The sequence below is a fragment of the Rutilus rutilus genome (assembly GCF_951802725.1).
Source record: "Rutilus rutilus genome assembly, chromosome: 9".
In the NCBI taxonomy this organism is placed as follows: Eukaryota; Metazoa; Chordata; class Actinopteri; order Cypriniformes; family Leuciscidae; genus Rutilus; species Rutilus rutilus.
Genome location: NC_140223.1, coordinates 11,938,598 through 11,953,661, shown reverse-complemented (window position 1 = coordinate 11,953,661; position 15,064 = coordinate 11,938,598). Strand labels below are relative to the sequence as shown.

The 15,064-nt window shown below is 36.0% G+C and overlaps 1 protein-coding gene across 4 annotated transcripts in view; it reads right to left on the bottom strand.

The window, feature by feature from the left end:
* The window catches only part of sacs (sacsin molecular chaperone), a 29,578-nt gene extending 15,807 nt beyond the window's left edge, over positions 1-13,771 (bottom strand). The window contains exons 1-8 of one of the 4 annotated variants that reach the window (XM_084419291.1): positions 13,428-13,771; positions 11,665-12,028; positions 10,265-10,415; positions 5,273-5,363; positions 4,043-4,128; positions 3,442-3,553; positions 2,433-2,579; positions 382-1,864 (exon numbers count right to left, since the gene is read on the bottom strand). In XM_084419291.1, coding sequence (XP_084275417.1) covers positions 382-1,864; positions 2,433-2,579; positions 3,442-3,553; positions 4,043-4,128; positions 5,273-5,363; positions 10,265-10,415; positions 11,665-11,687 — 2,093 coding nt within the window. In that variant the 5' untranslated portion in view covers positions 11,688-12,028; positions 13,428-13,771. Of the gene's footprint in view, positions 1-381; positions 1,865-2,432; positions 2,580-3,441; positions 3,554-4,042; positions 4,129-5,272; positions 5,364-5,519; positions 5,589-10,264; positions 10,416-11,664; positions 12,121-13,427 lie in introns of those variants that run through there. The other 3 variants (XM_084419293.1, XM_084419292.1, XM_084419294.1) reach the window with 3 other exon arrangements.
* Between the last annotated feature and the right edge of the window lie 1,293 nt (positions 13,772-15,064).

Below are 15,064 nucleotides of genomic sequence, written 5' to 3'. Positions count from 1 at the left end.
TTTAAAATGTTTAGTTTAAGTTTATTTAGTATTTATTGTTGTGTAAGACAACGTATTTGACGTTTTTGAAGCTGTATGGCAAAATTACAATCTGATTAAAAATTCAATGAAAATACTATATTATTAAAGAAGAAAATGGGCATGATTACTAGGGAAAATTAATTATTGGAGTATTGTTGTGTCTGAGTTGGAATTCAAGGAATTCCATTTGTCATTCAGATTTAAATTCTACATTCTGTGGTGTGTGGCCAACTCTATTTAAATTCCAACTCCAAATTCCAAATTTTGCTGAATCCTGTTTTGATGTGATAGCATTTAGATAGCAATGAAATAATGAACATTACCAATTCCAAGTACATCAATACAAATGTTTCCCCATACCTTGGATACTCCTGTGAGGCAATGTAGACAGCATCTTTGTCAGTCACAGAAGATGAGAACACAGCAAATGTCTCATCTTGCAAAGGCAGAAGTTCCAGTCCAATGAGATCATTGTAGCAGGCATCGCTTAGGATAAACTCTAGCAGGAGCAGCTTCTCATTTGAGGGCCCTCTATGGCGACATTTTCTCAGAGTCTGACGCACAAAAGAAGGGGTCACTCTCCTTAGGCTACCTGGCTTGGAGACAAACATTGTCAGTACTGCATCAATGTAGGCTGGAACCTGAGCCAGCATCATCCCTGAGCTCTGGAGGTATTTGATGACGGTCTCTGTGGTGTCCATGCTGGAGTCCAGGTCTGAGAACACCGTTTCATCCACCTGGATCCAGCTTTCGCTGAGCGAGTAGATGACCGGCTGTTGAAGCAAGTCATTGAAGAGGGGTTCAAGAATAGGTTTCCAGCGAGGTCGAATTCTGTTTGGATCAGGCCAGGCTCCGTAAATACCTCTCGGGGAAAGAGGAAAATCTTGGTCCTTCTTAGTTTGGATTCGTCTGAAGGTCTCCATTATGAGTGTGAAGTAAGCCCTTGGGATGACCGTGACTATGAGAAGCTCGTTCCAAAGAGCTGCCGGGTCCCTCCACTGGTCCACCTCCCGCCATTTGATGCTCCTGCGGTTGTCCGTGAGGCCGAAGAAACCACTAACATGGACTGGCAATCCTGTCGTACTTTCTTCTCCAAGGGGCAGTGGGAGGAAACAGAAAGCACGTCCTGAGAAACTAGAAGTTGCCCCCTTGTCCTCATCAATTAGGGTGAGGGGCAAGGCAATACCAATAGTTGGGATGAACTTCAGATCATCAGCAAGAGAATCCAGTTCACCGCACATGCCTCGCCCTCCCACACCATTACACACCAACCAGGTGGTTTTTTGAGTCTCTTTGGCAGTTTCATCCCGCACTTCAATGGAGTGTTGGTAGGTAGCGCAGGTGACCGAACTGCTCAGGACACCATTACTGTAGCTATCTATAGCCTGTCCCAGGGTTTTCAGAGAGTTGGGCCTCTCCACATCATCTTCTTGGATATCGCTTGCTGTGACCTGGAAAAGCATCCGCTCTGTTCCATCTGATTCTCGTACATGCAGAGACACCTTCTGCACGCTCTTTAGAAAGAGCAGCACGGTGTCTGCATCAACTTTGAAGGATTCAAAGAGCTCCAGAACCTTCTCTTTATTGTAGATGTTGTTACTTAATTGTGAGGGTTTCATTCGGAGTGGAAAACGAAAGAGTGTCCCTGGAAAGTTGCCATCTCTAATGGTTTTCTCTGAGCTACCGAGCAAGCCAAAATAAGGGGCAAACTGATCGTTAAGCTCGGTTATTTCCTTTATATCAGACTTCAAATTCCAGCACTGGCCAGACTCATGGACTCCGAACAACATCTGATGAGGGTCTAGCATCGCAATTTGATCCCCACTGAATATACTAGGAACATCTACAAAAAGATGGAACATTTGTAGAATAGTAAAATATTAAGTTTTAATTATATAATGAACTTTATAAGCATATGCACATATATAAAGATATATGGGTACACAAAATTATGGATATAGGGTGGCCCTACTTTCCATTAGGTCCTTTATTTTTGCCTACCCTGCTGAACTGCATATCACAAATTAGAACAAATAATTTTATTAGGTGACATGAAATAAGTTTTTTTTTTTATTATTGACCTTTGGAGCATTGAACTTCCGTAAAATTACATGATGTACTTCATCTAAAAAGATTTCAAATCACATTTTGCAAAGTAATTTATGATTATTATGCATGCAGATTTCATGAACTGATATTTATTGATAGACTACATGGAACATTTGTATTTTTAAACATTCATGTGTCACACCAAACCACAAAAAAAAAAAAAAAAAGAGCAAGCGAGAGCAAGAAAGTGATTATAAAAGATGAAAAACGTCATTAGGCACCTAAAATATACATTTTCTATTGTACATTAATATAAATGTTGATGTTATGCATCAGCTATCATAATAACAAAACTTTCTTACCTGTTATGTGGTAGACAGAGTTAAACCCAATACCAAATCTTCCCACTTTAAGAGGGTCCTCTCTTTTTCTACTCCGTGCAATCTCCTGAATACCATTCCAGTCTTCAGTGGTGAAGACAGCATCATTATAGACATACAATGATGTTCCTGTAGAAGAAAAAAAATCAATGTAACACTGTATTTCATACGGAAGCGTATTGCATTCACTTGAGAAAAAAAAAATCTACTCTGTTTTTCTGAATTAATGAGTTAATTATCTCAGAATTACGAGATAATTTTTCATGAAAAAAAAAGTTTTTGCTCTGTTTTTCTGAATTAATGACTTAATTATCTCAAAATTATGAGATAATGTTTTCTTGAAATAAAAATATTTGCTCTGTTTTTCTGAATTAATGACTTAATTATCTCAGAATTATGAGATCATTTTTCATAAAAAAAATATTTTGTTCTGTTTTTCTGAATTAACGACTTAATTATCTCAGAATTCTGAGATAATTAAGTCATTAATTCAGAAAAACAGAGCAAATTTTTTTAAAATGAAAAATTATCTCATAATTCTGAGATAATTAAGTCGTTAATTCAGAAAAACAGAACAAAATATTTTTTTATGAAAAATTATCTCATAATTATGAGATAATTAAGTCATTAATTCAGAAAAACAGAGCAAATATTTTTATTTCAAGATTAAGTCATTAATTCAGAAAAACAGAGCAAAACATTTTTATTCATGAAAAATTATCTCGTAATTCTGAGATAATTAACTCGTTAATTCAGAAAAACATAGCAAAAAAAAAAAATCATGAAAAATTATCCTGTAATTCTGAGATAATTAACTCGTTAATTCAGAAAAACAGAGTAGATTTTTTTTCCTCAAGTGAATGCAATACGCTTCCGTAATTTCAAGATTATTAGCCTGTTTTAACTACTCATTCTGTTTATTGCATATTGTCAGAAATAATATTGAACATGTGAAGGGACATGTTGCAATCGATCAGCATATTTGCATTACCTTGATACTGAGCCATATCAGGTGACCACAGTGATTCCACTCCATACTCCGTCTCATCATACAAGATCTTGACCTCAGTGGCCCCAGCATCCTCTGCATTCTGAATCAGTTCCTGTATAGACAGACACATCATACAGCTGTTCACATAAATTCTTATACACCGCTTGTTCAACAGGATGGCGAACAGTTAAAAACAGAATCAGAGGTAATGACTCGATATGTGCCTCCACTATCCTAAAAATACAAACAAAATGATAAAAATCCAGACAAAAAACAAACAAAAAACAGTACAAACATAAAACATTAAAGGACTACAAATACAGTACATGCTGTAGAAGTTACACTCTTCAGTTGCACAGTTTTTAGCAGAGCTTTAAACTCTCACATGGTAACAAAATGATTAAGCTGTAACATGTTCTGAAGGTTATTCCAATGATCAAGGTGCAAAATATGCAAAAGCCTGATTTCTCCTGGGTACCTTCGAAAGTAACCATGATAAGAGGAGCAGGAAACTTTTGAGGCTGGATATAATGACAAATGCCATAACTTGATCATTTACGGTGACCATTTACATACATTTTTAAATGTCATATATTCTTACTTTTAGAATTTGTCCACCCTCTGGATATCTTCTCAAAATATCTTTCAAAAAATCAACCAACGGTGGTGTAGTCTGGCCAAACCTCCCTGCAAAAGAGCAAATGATGAGAAATTCAGCATAAGTAACTTTCACACACTAATGCGAGACTATAAAACTACACGGCCAAAGTCATGTGGATACGTGAACACCATTCCAATGAATGCTTGTTAAAGGGACATTTCACCCCTAAAAATATTTAAACAATAATCCTTCATCCTATAATTTATTATATCGTTCCAAACCTGGAAAAATCTGGAATAATTTACGTTTTTACAGTTCAGTGAATGGGGACTTAAGTTTACAAGCTTTCTAAATGTATGTCATTATTCACTGATAATCTTCTAATCCAATGAGCCGTTACCCGCTTTGACTGGATCACTCAGTGAGTTGAACTTGAGGACTAGATCAATTCCAATTTGTGAACAAATCATTCATACTTTTGTGAACTAGACTGACTGGTTCGTTGAAAACATCTGACTCAAATGAATGATTCATTCACAAATTAGACCTCTCTGCTTCTCTAATGAGCCTGCCAGGGGGAACTGGGGCAGATGTCAAGATTTTCAGTGAATAACAGCTTCTACTCTTCTTGAAAATCTTTCCTCTAAATGTTGGGGAGCATCTGTAGGGATCTGCATTAGTGAGTTCACTAATGTTGGGTGATGGGATCTTGCTCAGTCAACATTCAATTCACCCTAAAGGTGTTCAGTGGGGTTCAGCTGTGCAGACCAGTCAAGTTCTTCCACACCAGACCCAATGAACAATTTCTTTATAGACCTGTGGCCTGTTCCATAAACTGCTTAGACTAGCATTACACATTAGTTATATAATTATTTTTTTAAGACTGTTCATAATGTCTGTTAAATAAAAAGTAGATTGGTCTAATTTGAATCTGAAAAGTAAGACTGATTACCCATTGATAAACTACTAGTTGGTCAGACTAGTTCTAGCATGCAACTGGCCACAGGCTTTTTGAACAGGATTGATGTTATGTCTCTGCTAGCAATGGGTGCTGTGGCTGAAATAGCCAAACTCATTAACTAAAATGGGTCTCCAAATGCTTTAGTCCATATTGTGTTTTTAAATGTCATCCTGCAGATTTTCGTGTGAGAGAATGTCAAAAAACAATTGGAGCAGCAGACATTCTTGATAAAGAATAAATAAAGTGTCCCTGCACCTAAACTGTCTCACCTCCTCCTCTCGGGCCTCGTCCATGCAACGTCATGATTATTTCATGGCTCCCGTGTGGCACCAAGCTTCTAATCTCAACCAAATCCTGAACCTATACAAGAAGGAAAAACACATTTTATGTAAAATCTAGTTAATCATTCTTGGGGCATTTTATGAAGAAAATGGGAATGATGCATCCAAAAGTCACTTCCACAAATGCTAGGGTGTTCTGGGTAGTTGCTTACTGCCCCAAACTAAAATAGCCCACCGATCTCTATGATAATCTGGTCTCTATGGTCTGGTCCCCTCCTGGAATACCGGGAAGTCCTTTTGTTATCTGTTAGGCAAAACATTGTAAGTCCGACCACTCTGAGTATTAAAAGAACAACTTTCCTAAACAATCCGCAATATTTGAGGCATCATTCATGTTATGTTACGCACATTAGTTTAATAATGGTTAGTGGTTTGTCTTAGGGTACATTTACAGGACAATGATGTCCTAAAAACTGAAAAGATTTTCTTTTGTGTTTTTTACATTCTGACAACGTTGAATAGGCACATATGAACTAGATTAAATTAACTTTTCTTGAGAAACATTGTGACGAGCCGTGCAGAAGCATGAAGCCAGGAGCAACAATTACATCAGAAAGGATATGGATTATTCCTTTCTCAAGCTTTTCACCCTCCATCTATTAAACTCTTAGCCCGCAATGCACCTCTGTAAACTGCACTGAGGTGTATAATTCACTGAGATATACCACCGTTTTTAGTTTATTAAGAGATTGATTATTCAAGGCTGAGATTGTGCCAGTTCAGACAGAGACTGCTGTCTTCAGCTAATCATGGTGGAATCAGCTTTTGCAAACACACACTAATCAGCACTTCTGCTAACACACACTGATCAGGTGCATGCAGAGACCAGAAGAAAAGACTACCCAGCAAATTCAGAGCCCTGAGCTTCTGTACTTACTGTATAACAGTATTATTGTGCATAATTACATGCAACTAATCTTTAAACCAAACCAAAAAAAAAGTATAATTACACTGTAATAAAGACACTTTAAAATAGATTGTAACCAAAATCACATTAATTAAACAAAAGACTGATTTTGTTAAAGGGATAGTTCACCCAAAAATAAATGTACACTACATAAACTCAGAGGCCCACACAGGAGAAAATGAATAATGGAATAAAGTCGTTATTTTTGTTTGTTTTTGCGCACAAAAAGTATTCTCGTCGCTTGATAAACTTAAGGTTGAGCCACTGTAGTCACTTGGACTATTTTAACTGACTAATGTCTTTTCTAACTTTTCTGGGATGGCATATCGATTACCTAGCAGCCTATGAAGGAGTGAGCCAGCTCTCAGATTTCATCAAAAATATCTTAAATTGTGCTCCGAAGATGAACGATTCACGAAGGTCTTACGGGGTTGGAACAACATGAGGGTGAGTAATTACTGACAGAATTTTCATTTTGGGTGAACTAACCCTTTAAATCAATCAAAAGGTTTTTTAGTACAGAGCCTAAACAGAGTTTAGTATATGACATGCAGGAAAAAAATTGCATTGCTAATGCCATTAACTAAGAATTTGTTCCCCCAAATTGTTAATTTGTTCCCTCATTTTAGGTAAATCGTGGCCACATTGTGCTAATTTGATTAAACTAAACAAAAAAAAAAAGGGGAAACAAATTGTGGTCAATGATTCAACTAAATGAGGGATCGAATTAATAAAACGCAGCCACAAATTATTAAGTCATGGGATTTCATTCTTAATTCGTGGCCACAATGTCTATTTCTTTTCTGCATGTTGTGTGCAGGGCTATCTGGCGAGCTTGCTAAGCACAGGCTTAATATGTTTATGTTGACCATTTCAGTCACATATAATTGATATACCATTTAAAAGCCATTCACTGATGTATTGTGAATGTTAAAACATTGAGGGTACATTTACACGACAACGATGTACTAAACACGGAAAGGTTTTTCCAACAACATTAATTGCTGTATTATGCTATGCATGCATAAAAGGTTTTCTGTTTGTAATTGAAAGTGGTGTCGTGTAAACAACCCCAGATAAGCAATATTGTAGTATTGTAAAGTTCTGTCAGTCAATGAATTCAGACAGGGAGTAGAGGTCATTCATTGTGTGAATGTTAAATAATCAAAATCTCATGTAAAGAAATGATCAGATTTCTGTTGTAAACACACACTCAATGACATGCTGTCTTAAAGATAATTTGTGAAAACCAGGGTTCCCACACCTTGGTTAACTTCAAATTCAAGGACCTTTCAAGAACTTTCCAGGTCCAATATCCCCAAATTCAAGGACTTAATGTGGGGACACATTTCAAGTGAGAGCAAGGTTACATCGTGTTACCTTGTAAGATACATTGTTATAGTTTTTTTTTGTGTCAAACACAACTATGCAGAAAAACTTTTTTTGGCCATATGACAGAGATCAGATATTCTATTTGTCGTATTTCTGATTTGCATAAAACTGAAGAATATTCGGTACATCCTAATACTGTATTCTAAAATGATCTGATATTAACTTTTGCATGAAATGTTGAGGTACAGTCGTTGTAGTTTGGTGCGAAAACACTTAACGGGAAACACTTAACGTAAAGCGAAAATGCGCGTAACTAACGTAAATCAAGCAAGCTAGTATGCATAGGCCACGAAGTGTTGGCGAAATAACACATTAGCGGACTTGAGGGAATAATATGGAATTTTTTCCAGAAAACTTCTCGCACAAAATAAATTCAAGCACTTTCAAGGACCTGTATTTATGTATGTTTATTTTCAAAAACTTTCCAGGGCCTTGAATTATTTTTTTCAGATTCAAAACTTTCAAGGATTTCAAGGACCCGTGGGAACCCTGTAAAACATATATTGGGCAACTAACCCTTTAACCAACTATAAGAGCAATTAATAAAATCAAATGCATCATATTTTCATGCAGTTCATCTTCCTAGGATGATTTGTGGGGGAAAAAATGTAATTCTTTAGGAGGACATTTGGAAGAAACCAACTTGTCATGGCACATCCAGGAAGAATTCCCAAAAGCTAAAAATTCCCAAACTTATTAGAGACGCTGGACTGATGCCAAGATTAGCGGTCACAGTTTATGATCACACAAAATCAGACTATAGGTAGATACATCTCAACTAACCCATTACACTGGCACAGGAAATTTTCACTAAATAAATGTGAACCAGGCTGTATGGTCCGGTCCGGTCCTCTGGGGTAGTGTGAATGTTAGCTGAGTTCTGAGAGCTGGCTTTCTCCAGGCTATTTTCTGAGTCTGACATACTTAGAGTAGATGAATAATCTCCCACCTGCTCCCATCATTCAGGGACGCTTCCCGCTTCAAGCTAAGAGAAAAGGCTCTGAGGCCTGACCTGGTCATAGGAAAAGTAAAAGAAAAACTTTGGGCTTGTGCATAAAGCTTCTGATTCCATTTACCAGAGAATACATTTCATCTTATGTGATTTTCATCATATTTTCTGATTTATATTTGACTAAATATTTGGAATCCAAGGGGCAATTTCACTAAATAGTTGCACCACTTACACTAAGTCATTAGCTGGGTTCACAAACACATGTTTTATGGGAACTTTGGGATATCATAAATAACAAGATTTGAAAGAATATTTCAAAAATATCCATAAAACATTTTTAGATTAATTTACTGAATACATGCCAAGATGTACATCAAAAACCTCATGTGACTTTGATACAGATACTTTGATACTGTATTGCAGGTTTATGTTCTGTTTTATTGGCTTTTAGTTTGTATCACCTTGTTTTCCTGTGTTCTGCTCCTGTTTCCTGTGTTCTCATGTTCCCACTATTCATTGGTTGTCATGGTAACTAATTATGTTGCACAACTGGTTCTGGTTAAGTTTGTCATTATCTTGTGTATTAAGGAGCCGTTTACACAACAGTTTTCAACTAAAAACGTAAAACATTTTATGCATGTTCATTTACACGACAACACCGTTTTGGGGGTAACGTTTGCAAGTTGTGCAAGTTTTTGAAAACTATTACCATTAATTTCTCCATGTAAACGACAAAAATGTGAATTTGTGAAAACGGTGACGTCATGCGCATACGTATATTACAGGCTTGTTCGACTTGAACCGGCGCTGCACAGACCGATCGGTTTATGACATCAAAGTACCGCGAGAGCAATTCAAAAGCATATAGGTGCCGTCTACATTCTATTCGCTCTCGCGGTACTTTGATGTCATTCACCGATTGGTCTGTGCAGCGCCGGTTCAAGTCGAACAAACCTTCCGTGTTCAGTCTATAGGCGCCAACTACTGGTCTGGCTGCACAATACAGCATTTTTTGTCATTTTCACGTATCCGTGTGAACAAGGATCGTTTTGACAATGTTGTCATCTGTACGCAAAAAAAGCAAAGGAAATTGTTTTCCGTTTTTAGTACATTGTTGTCGTGTAAACATGCCCTTAATCCCTGAGTTTAGTTCTGTCCACTGTCCTGTATTTTCTTTGAGTTTAAGCCAAAGTTGTTACGTTTTGAATTCCTACAGTTCCTGTATTTTGGACTATTCTCCTTTGTTTTGTTTATTAATAAAGTTTATCGGCTGATATTAAAATCCACCTCTCCCTCCTCCATCATAAGACATCTCGGACATAAGGCATCTTCCACAGTTCCTGTTCCTGAACGCAAAAGTAGAAACCGCAACATAAAAGTAAATCCAAATAGATTTGACTTATTTGTGCAGTTGTATTGTGATCCGTGCAGTGGAAAGGCACAAACATCGCTGTGGATTTGGCTGTGTATACAATGCAAAACACTGGAAACTATCATGAGCTCTTACCCTGGTCTGCACATAGATTACAGCACAATGGAGCACATTTAAACAATCTGGCGTCTGGCCCGTTTCTAAAGCAGTTTCTTTGGGTGAATTATAAACCTGCGTATTTCGTGGGGTTGATTGTGATCACATGAGATAATAATTTTACAAAAGTTTCCAACTCACCAGTTTTCCATTGTGAAACAGCTGCTGCTGAGACACAGGATAGTCTGTTTCTTGATAGATCAGGGTCTTGATGTACCTGATCACTGTAGACGGGGGAACCTGGAAGACCCTCTTGCCTAGATAGTCATGACAGACTATCACCGATGGCAACCTAAAATCACAAAGGAAATATTGTAACCCATAACTATTCACAGTCTTGAATCTCACGAAACCTTTTATGGTCAGGTCATATTTCACCTCAAAATCAAAGTTTTTTTGTTTTTTTTTACAGAAAATAAATGTTATTTTTATGGTGCATTGTGGTGTTGTCTTTATAAAAATAAAGTGCATTTCCCCCAAATTCTCATAAAAAAAAAATTACAAAAAAAAAAAAATTACAAAAAAAAAATTGTCATTATTGCAATGTAGGGAAAAAACTATTTCAAGTATAAATTATGTATATATCATGTTATTATACATAGTTCATGTACATTGTGACTATTACAGTATTTTTTATCTTATACAGTAAATAACTATAAATTATATTAAAATAATAAAAATCTCATGAGAATTATAAAGTCAATGTTACAAAGCAAATATTTGAATGATCCTTGATTTTTAAAATGAAATGTGAACTGGACATCCATTGAGATCCATCTGGGCATCATGATAATAGGCTAATACTGAAGAAAAAATGACATTTTCTATATTTTTTGTCATTCCAGTTAAATTCCAAATTCTCAATGTGGGGTCAAGAGTTTCTGTCTTAAGACAAAGTGGGTCTGACAAACAACACACAATTACAAAGATCTCTTTATTTTTGTTCTTCCAAAGGAGAAGCAAGGCTTTGTCTTCTTGGGAACTTTTTTTATGGCCTAGAGACTGATGATACTTTCATGCACAACAACAAACCCTAATAGAAATGCCTGGATCCTGCCACGTCACCTCTGCAGTTAAAAATCAAATTACACCTATTAGGGGCTATCAAGTTTGAGCTGTATCCAAATGCACTTCTAACAGGCATAACTTGAAGGGATTTGTATTTTGACCAGCTGAGACAAATTATGACATTTTACTACAGTACAAGAACACAAGTGAGTGACACATATGTCTAGTTTTAGATCTTGACCTGTTGTCAGACAACCAATGAAAGTCCCAGTGGGCCAATGACTGTATCATGTATTTGTGTGCTAGGGTGGGGCATAATATGTACCATGCACACTATCTAGTGACAATTCACATGCTACCAATTTAATGTATTAGATAGGAATAACAAATTTAGGGGTTAATTATCGTGTTGAATTTGTTATTAATAACAATAGACTATGATATAGTGTAGTTTTGAATAGTTAATTGTCTCATTCAGGTCATAAACAACAACAAACCGGCCATTAAACTACCGTTAATTATTCTTAACTTACCACGGGTCGTGAATGGTTGCCATTGCTTTTCAGCCAAACTGCCGTTATTCGCGTGCGCAGACATTCATCGATCACTCCGCATGGAGCATTACGCTAATGCTGTACTGTTATCTTCCGGAGAAAATCCTCCGCATTGGGCATTCATTGATTTACTCCGACCCTTTTGGTCTCAGTCTCAAAGAATCATCCCATCCTGTGCGTTATAAGCTCAGTTTGGCCGTGTTTTGCGCTTGGACCCGCCTTCTCCTCCTCCTCCTCGTCCTGAGAGGTATTGATGCGGTTTAATAAACGGCTCGCGGTGTTCAGGCAACGGTTTGTCCCAGAGAGATGTTGCGCTTTGCCGCAGTGTTTTAAAATAAGGATTCTGGAAGAAAGAAAGTATTATAATGTCATAAAACAGCATCATCTAGCATAACGCCTTCTTAAGAGCGTTTCTATGAATGTCTAGGCTGTATGTGTTTTGTTGTGTATCTGCGGATTTTTTTACTCTGACTGAGAGCGCCATGAATGCTGGGAGTTGAAGTCCTCTAGTCTAGTGTTAATGTTTTATGTACTTGATATGGGCAGAAAACTCGTCCTACGTAGCCTACTATACATTATACACTTCGTACAGGAACACTATAATAAGAAGAAATTACATTTAGTTCATTATTATATTATATAAAACACTATAATAATAGGCACATACATAAAACATACAAATACATATTTTTTTTTATTCTTTAGGTTGACATTAAGAATATCTATGACCAAACTTTTGAGTTTGAAGGGTCTAAAAAATTAATTGATGTATTTTACACTGAGTTAAACAACTATAGCCTAAATGAAAGTTCAGATTATCTCAGAACATGCAAGGTAAATTCTAATTTGAATAAATAACCGATCAACCAATTTATAATATTGGGTTAAACTTTAATAAAGTATCCTTTTTTACGGTGTAAATATACATTTAAGTACTGAGTAATATTAATTAACAACATGTACTAACTTACTATAGGGTTAGGATAGGAATAGGGTTTGGTTTAGGGTTAGTTGCATGTAATTATGCATAATTTACTGTTATTACTAAGTAACCTGTAACACTAAAATAAGGTAGCCAACCTAATTTTCAAAAAAAAAAATTCTAATTATATATATATATATATATATATATATATATGATTAAATTAGGCCTATGCTACTTTATTGCTGGCAACTTGGGTCTTATTGAGCCACTGAGGGATTTTTTTACTGTTAAGTGTCACATAAGTTACAATTGTAAACATAATAAAACACATACTTTCACAAACTCTTTTGAAACTTATTTTTTTTTATTTTTTTTTATTTAAGAATACAGTTGGGAATTAAATGTTGAATGCATCTAAAGTCAGAGTGAAAAAATGTCACCATGCAGCAGTTTTTTTTTGTGTGTGTGTGTGGCAGAGAACGGGAAAATACAAAAGAATAAACATACATCACATATAAGAAAAGGAGTTATGACGCAGTATTGGATATACCGAATGACGTCACCGAACCTCATTGCACCAATATACTAACATTAGCCTACTAAACATTGGTAAAACATTTTTTTAAATTTTTTTTATTTTATTAAAACATTTTTTTTTAAGGAGATACCAGCAAATGACACTGGCAATTTTCCGTACATTTAAAAATATATTTGTATCACGTTATCCTCCTAGTGTAGGCTATTTTGTTACATTATTGCTGGATATAGCCTAGGCTATACTGAATGAATTCGTGATGTTATAAAAATAAAAACATACCTTTTATGACCTTATTTAGTTTTTCAGTTGCTGAAATCGCGCAAAGTGAAGTAGATGACATTGAGCAAATCCAAAGCATGTCTCAGCATGTTTTCCTCTGTAAATCCAGTGCTGCAGTAGACAGTTCCTCACGGGACAGTCCGAGGGTCAGTGTGATTTGATCTGCTGAACTGATCATGTTCCTCAGACGCATCCCTGCAGCATGCTGCGGTATCTTGTGCTTGTATGGATGTTGTTTATGGCACTTGCAATATCATTTAATGCATAATGCCCACTATATACACTAGACTAAATCAAGCAGTTCTTTGCGAGTCACCGTTTCATCATCACTGCATCAGCTGTTTGAGAAAACCAGAGCTCTTAAAGCTACAGTAAACACCTTAGTCAGGGAGGGTAGACGTAGATAGATATATAATGAAAACGAGGCTACGAGGGATATAGCTAGTCACTGTAGGTTGGAAAGTGGATCCCAATATGAAAAGAAAAGAGATAAAAAGAAGAAACAGACACACAAGAAAAAGGCATCTAGGCTAGGTAGAAAAATAAATCATGATTCACAACAGTCCAGTAGGTGGAGATATGAACGGTGATTTATTTATTTTTTTCTTAACTCAATGCAACTAGTTGCAATGCAATGAGTTCTGAAATAATCGGTTTTGAGACTTTCGGATAACTGCGTAGGGCATGTTAAGCTCATAGCCTAAGTGACAAGTGTTTAATTATGCACACCAATTTATAGAATGTGTAGCGTGTTCTGTTTGATTTGACGATAACAGCTTTGCCATATGGAATGCATTTTCTGCCAATTTTAAATCAATCAATTAAATGATAAAAATGGAAACCAGATGAACCATTTCATTATAGAAAACTGTAAGCAAAATATAGGCCTATGTGACAAAATTGAAAATTGTATTATTTAATTTTCATGGTCACAATGCATTGTCCCTGTCAAATTCAAAAATAAAATGCAATTGGTGATTTGAGTTTGTAGTTTTGAGACTACACTGAAAATAAGTCACTGAAATAAGGCCATAAAACCCATACTGAATATTTGTTCACAAGACTTTTGAGAACTGGATCTTGTAGCCTAGAATTTTTGCTTCAAAATGATGTGAAAATCATCCTGCACATAAAAACAATATATTGATTTAAAAATTGTAAGAAATGTTTTTAGTTAGAAAGGCTGTATATGAGGAGGTGTAAATGCTCATTAATATTGATGCGTTTCACAATTCTATATCAATAGATATACAATCATATTATGACTAATAATAATTCTTCGTCTGCCTTTCTACAATCCAGCGTGACACTCAGGAGGTTTTAATTACAATGTCGAAATGAGCAGCAACATGTTGAATGAAGACAAGTACGATAGAAAACGGAAAATAAACAGAAATTAAATGAAACAGAACAACAGAAAGTGAGCATCCCAGCTACTTCCCCTTCCTTCATTCCATGCACAGCAAAATTAACAGGTAAATTATACTCAATTGACGCGTCAATAAACCGTAAAAGACCATTTCAAAATAAAAGACATTGAACCTTTGCTGCACCTACATTATTATGTGTGACCAATATTGCAAACTAAAATCATTCTCTTAGTCTTTTATAAATGATTTTCTTTACGGAATTAAATA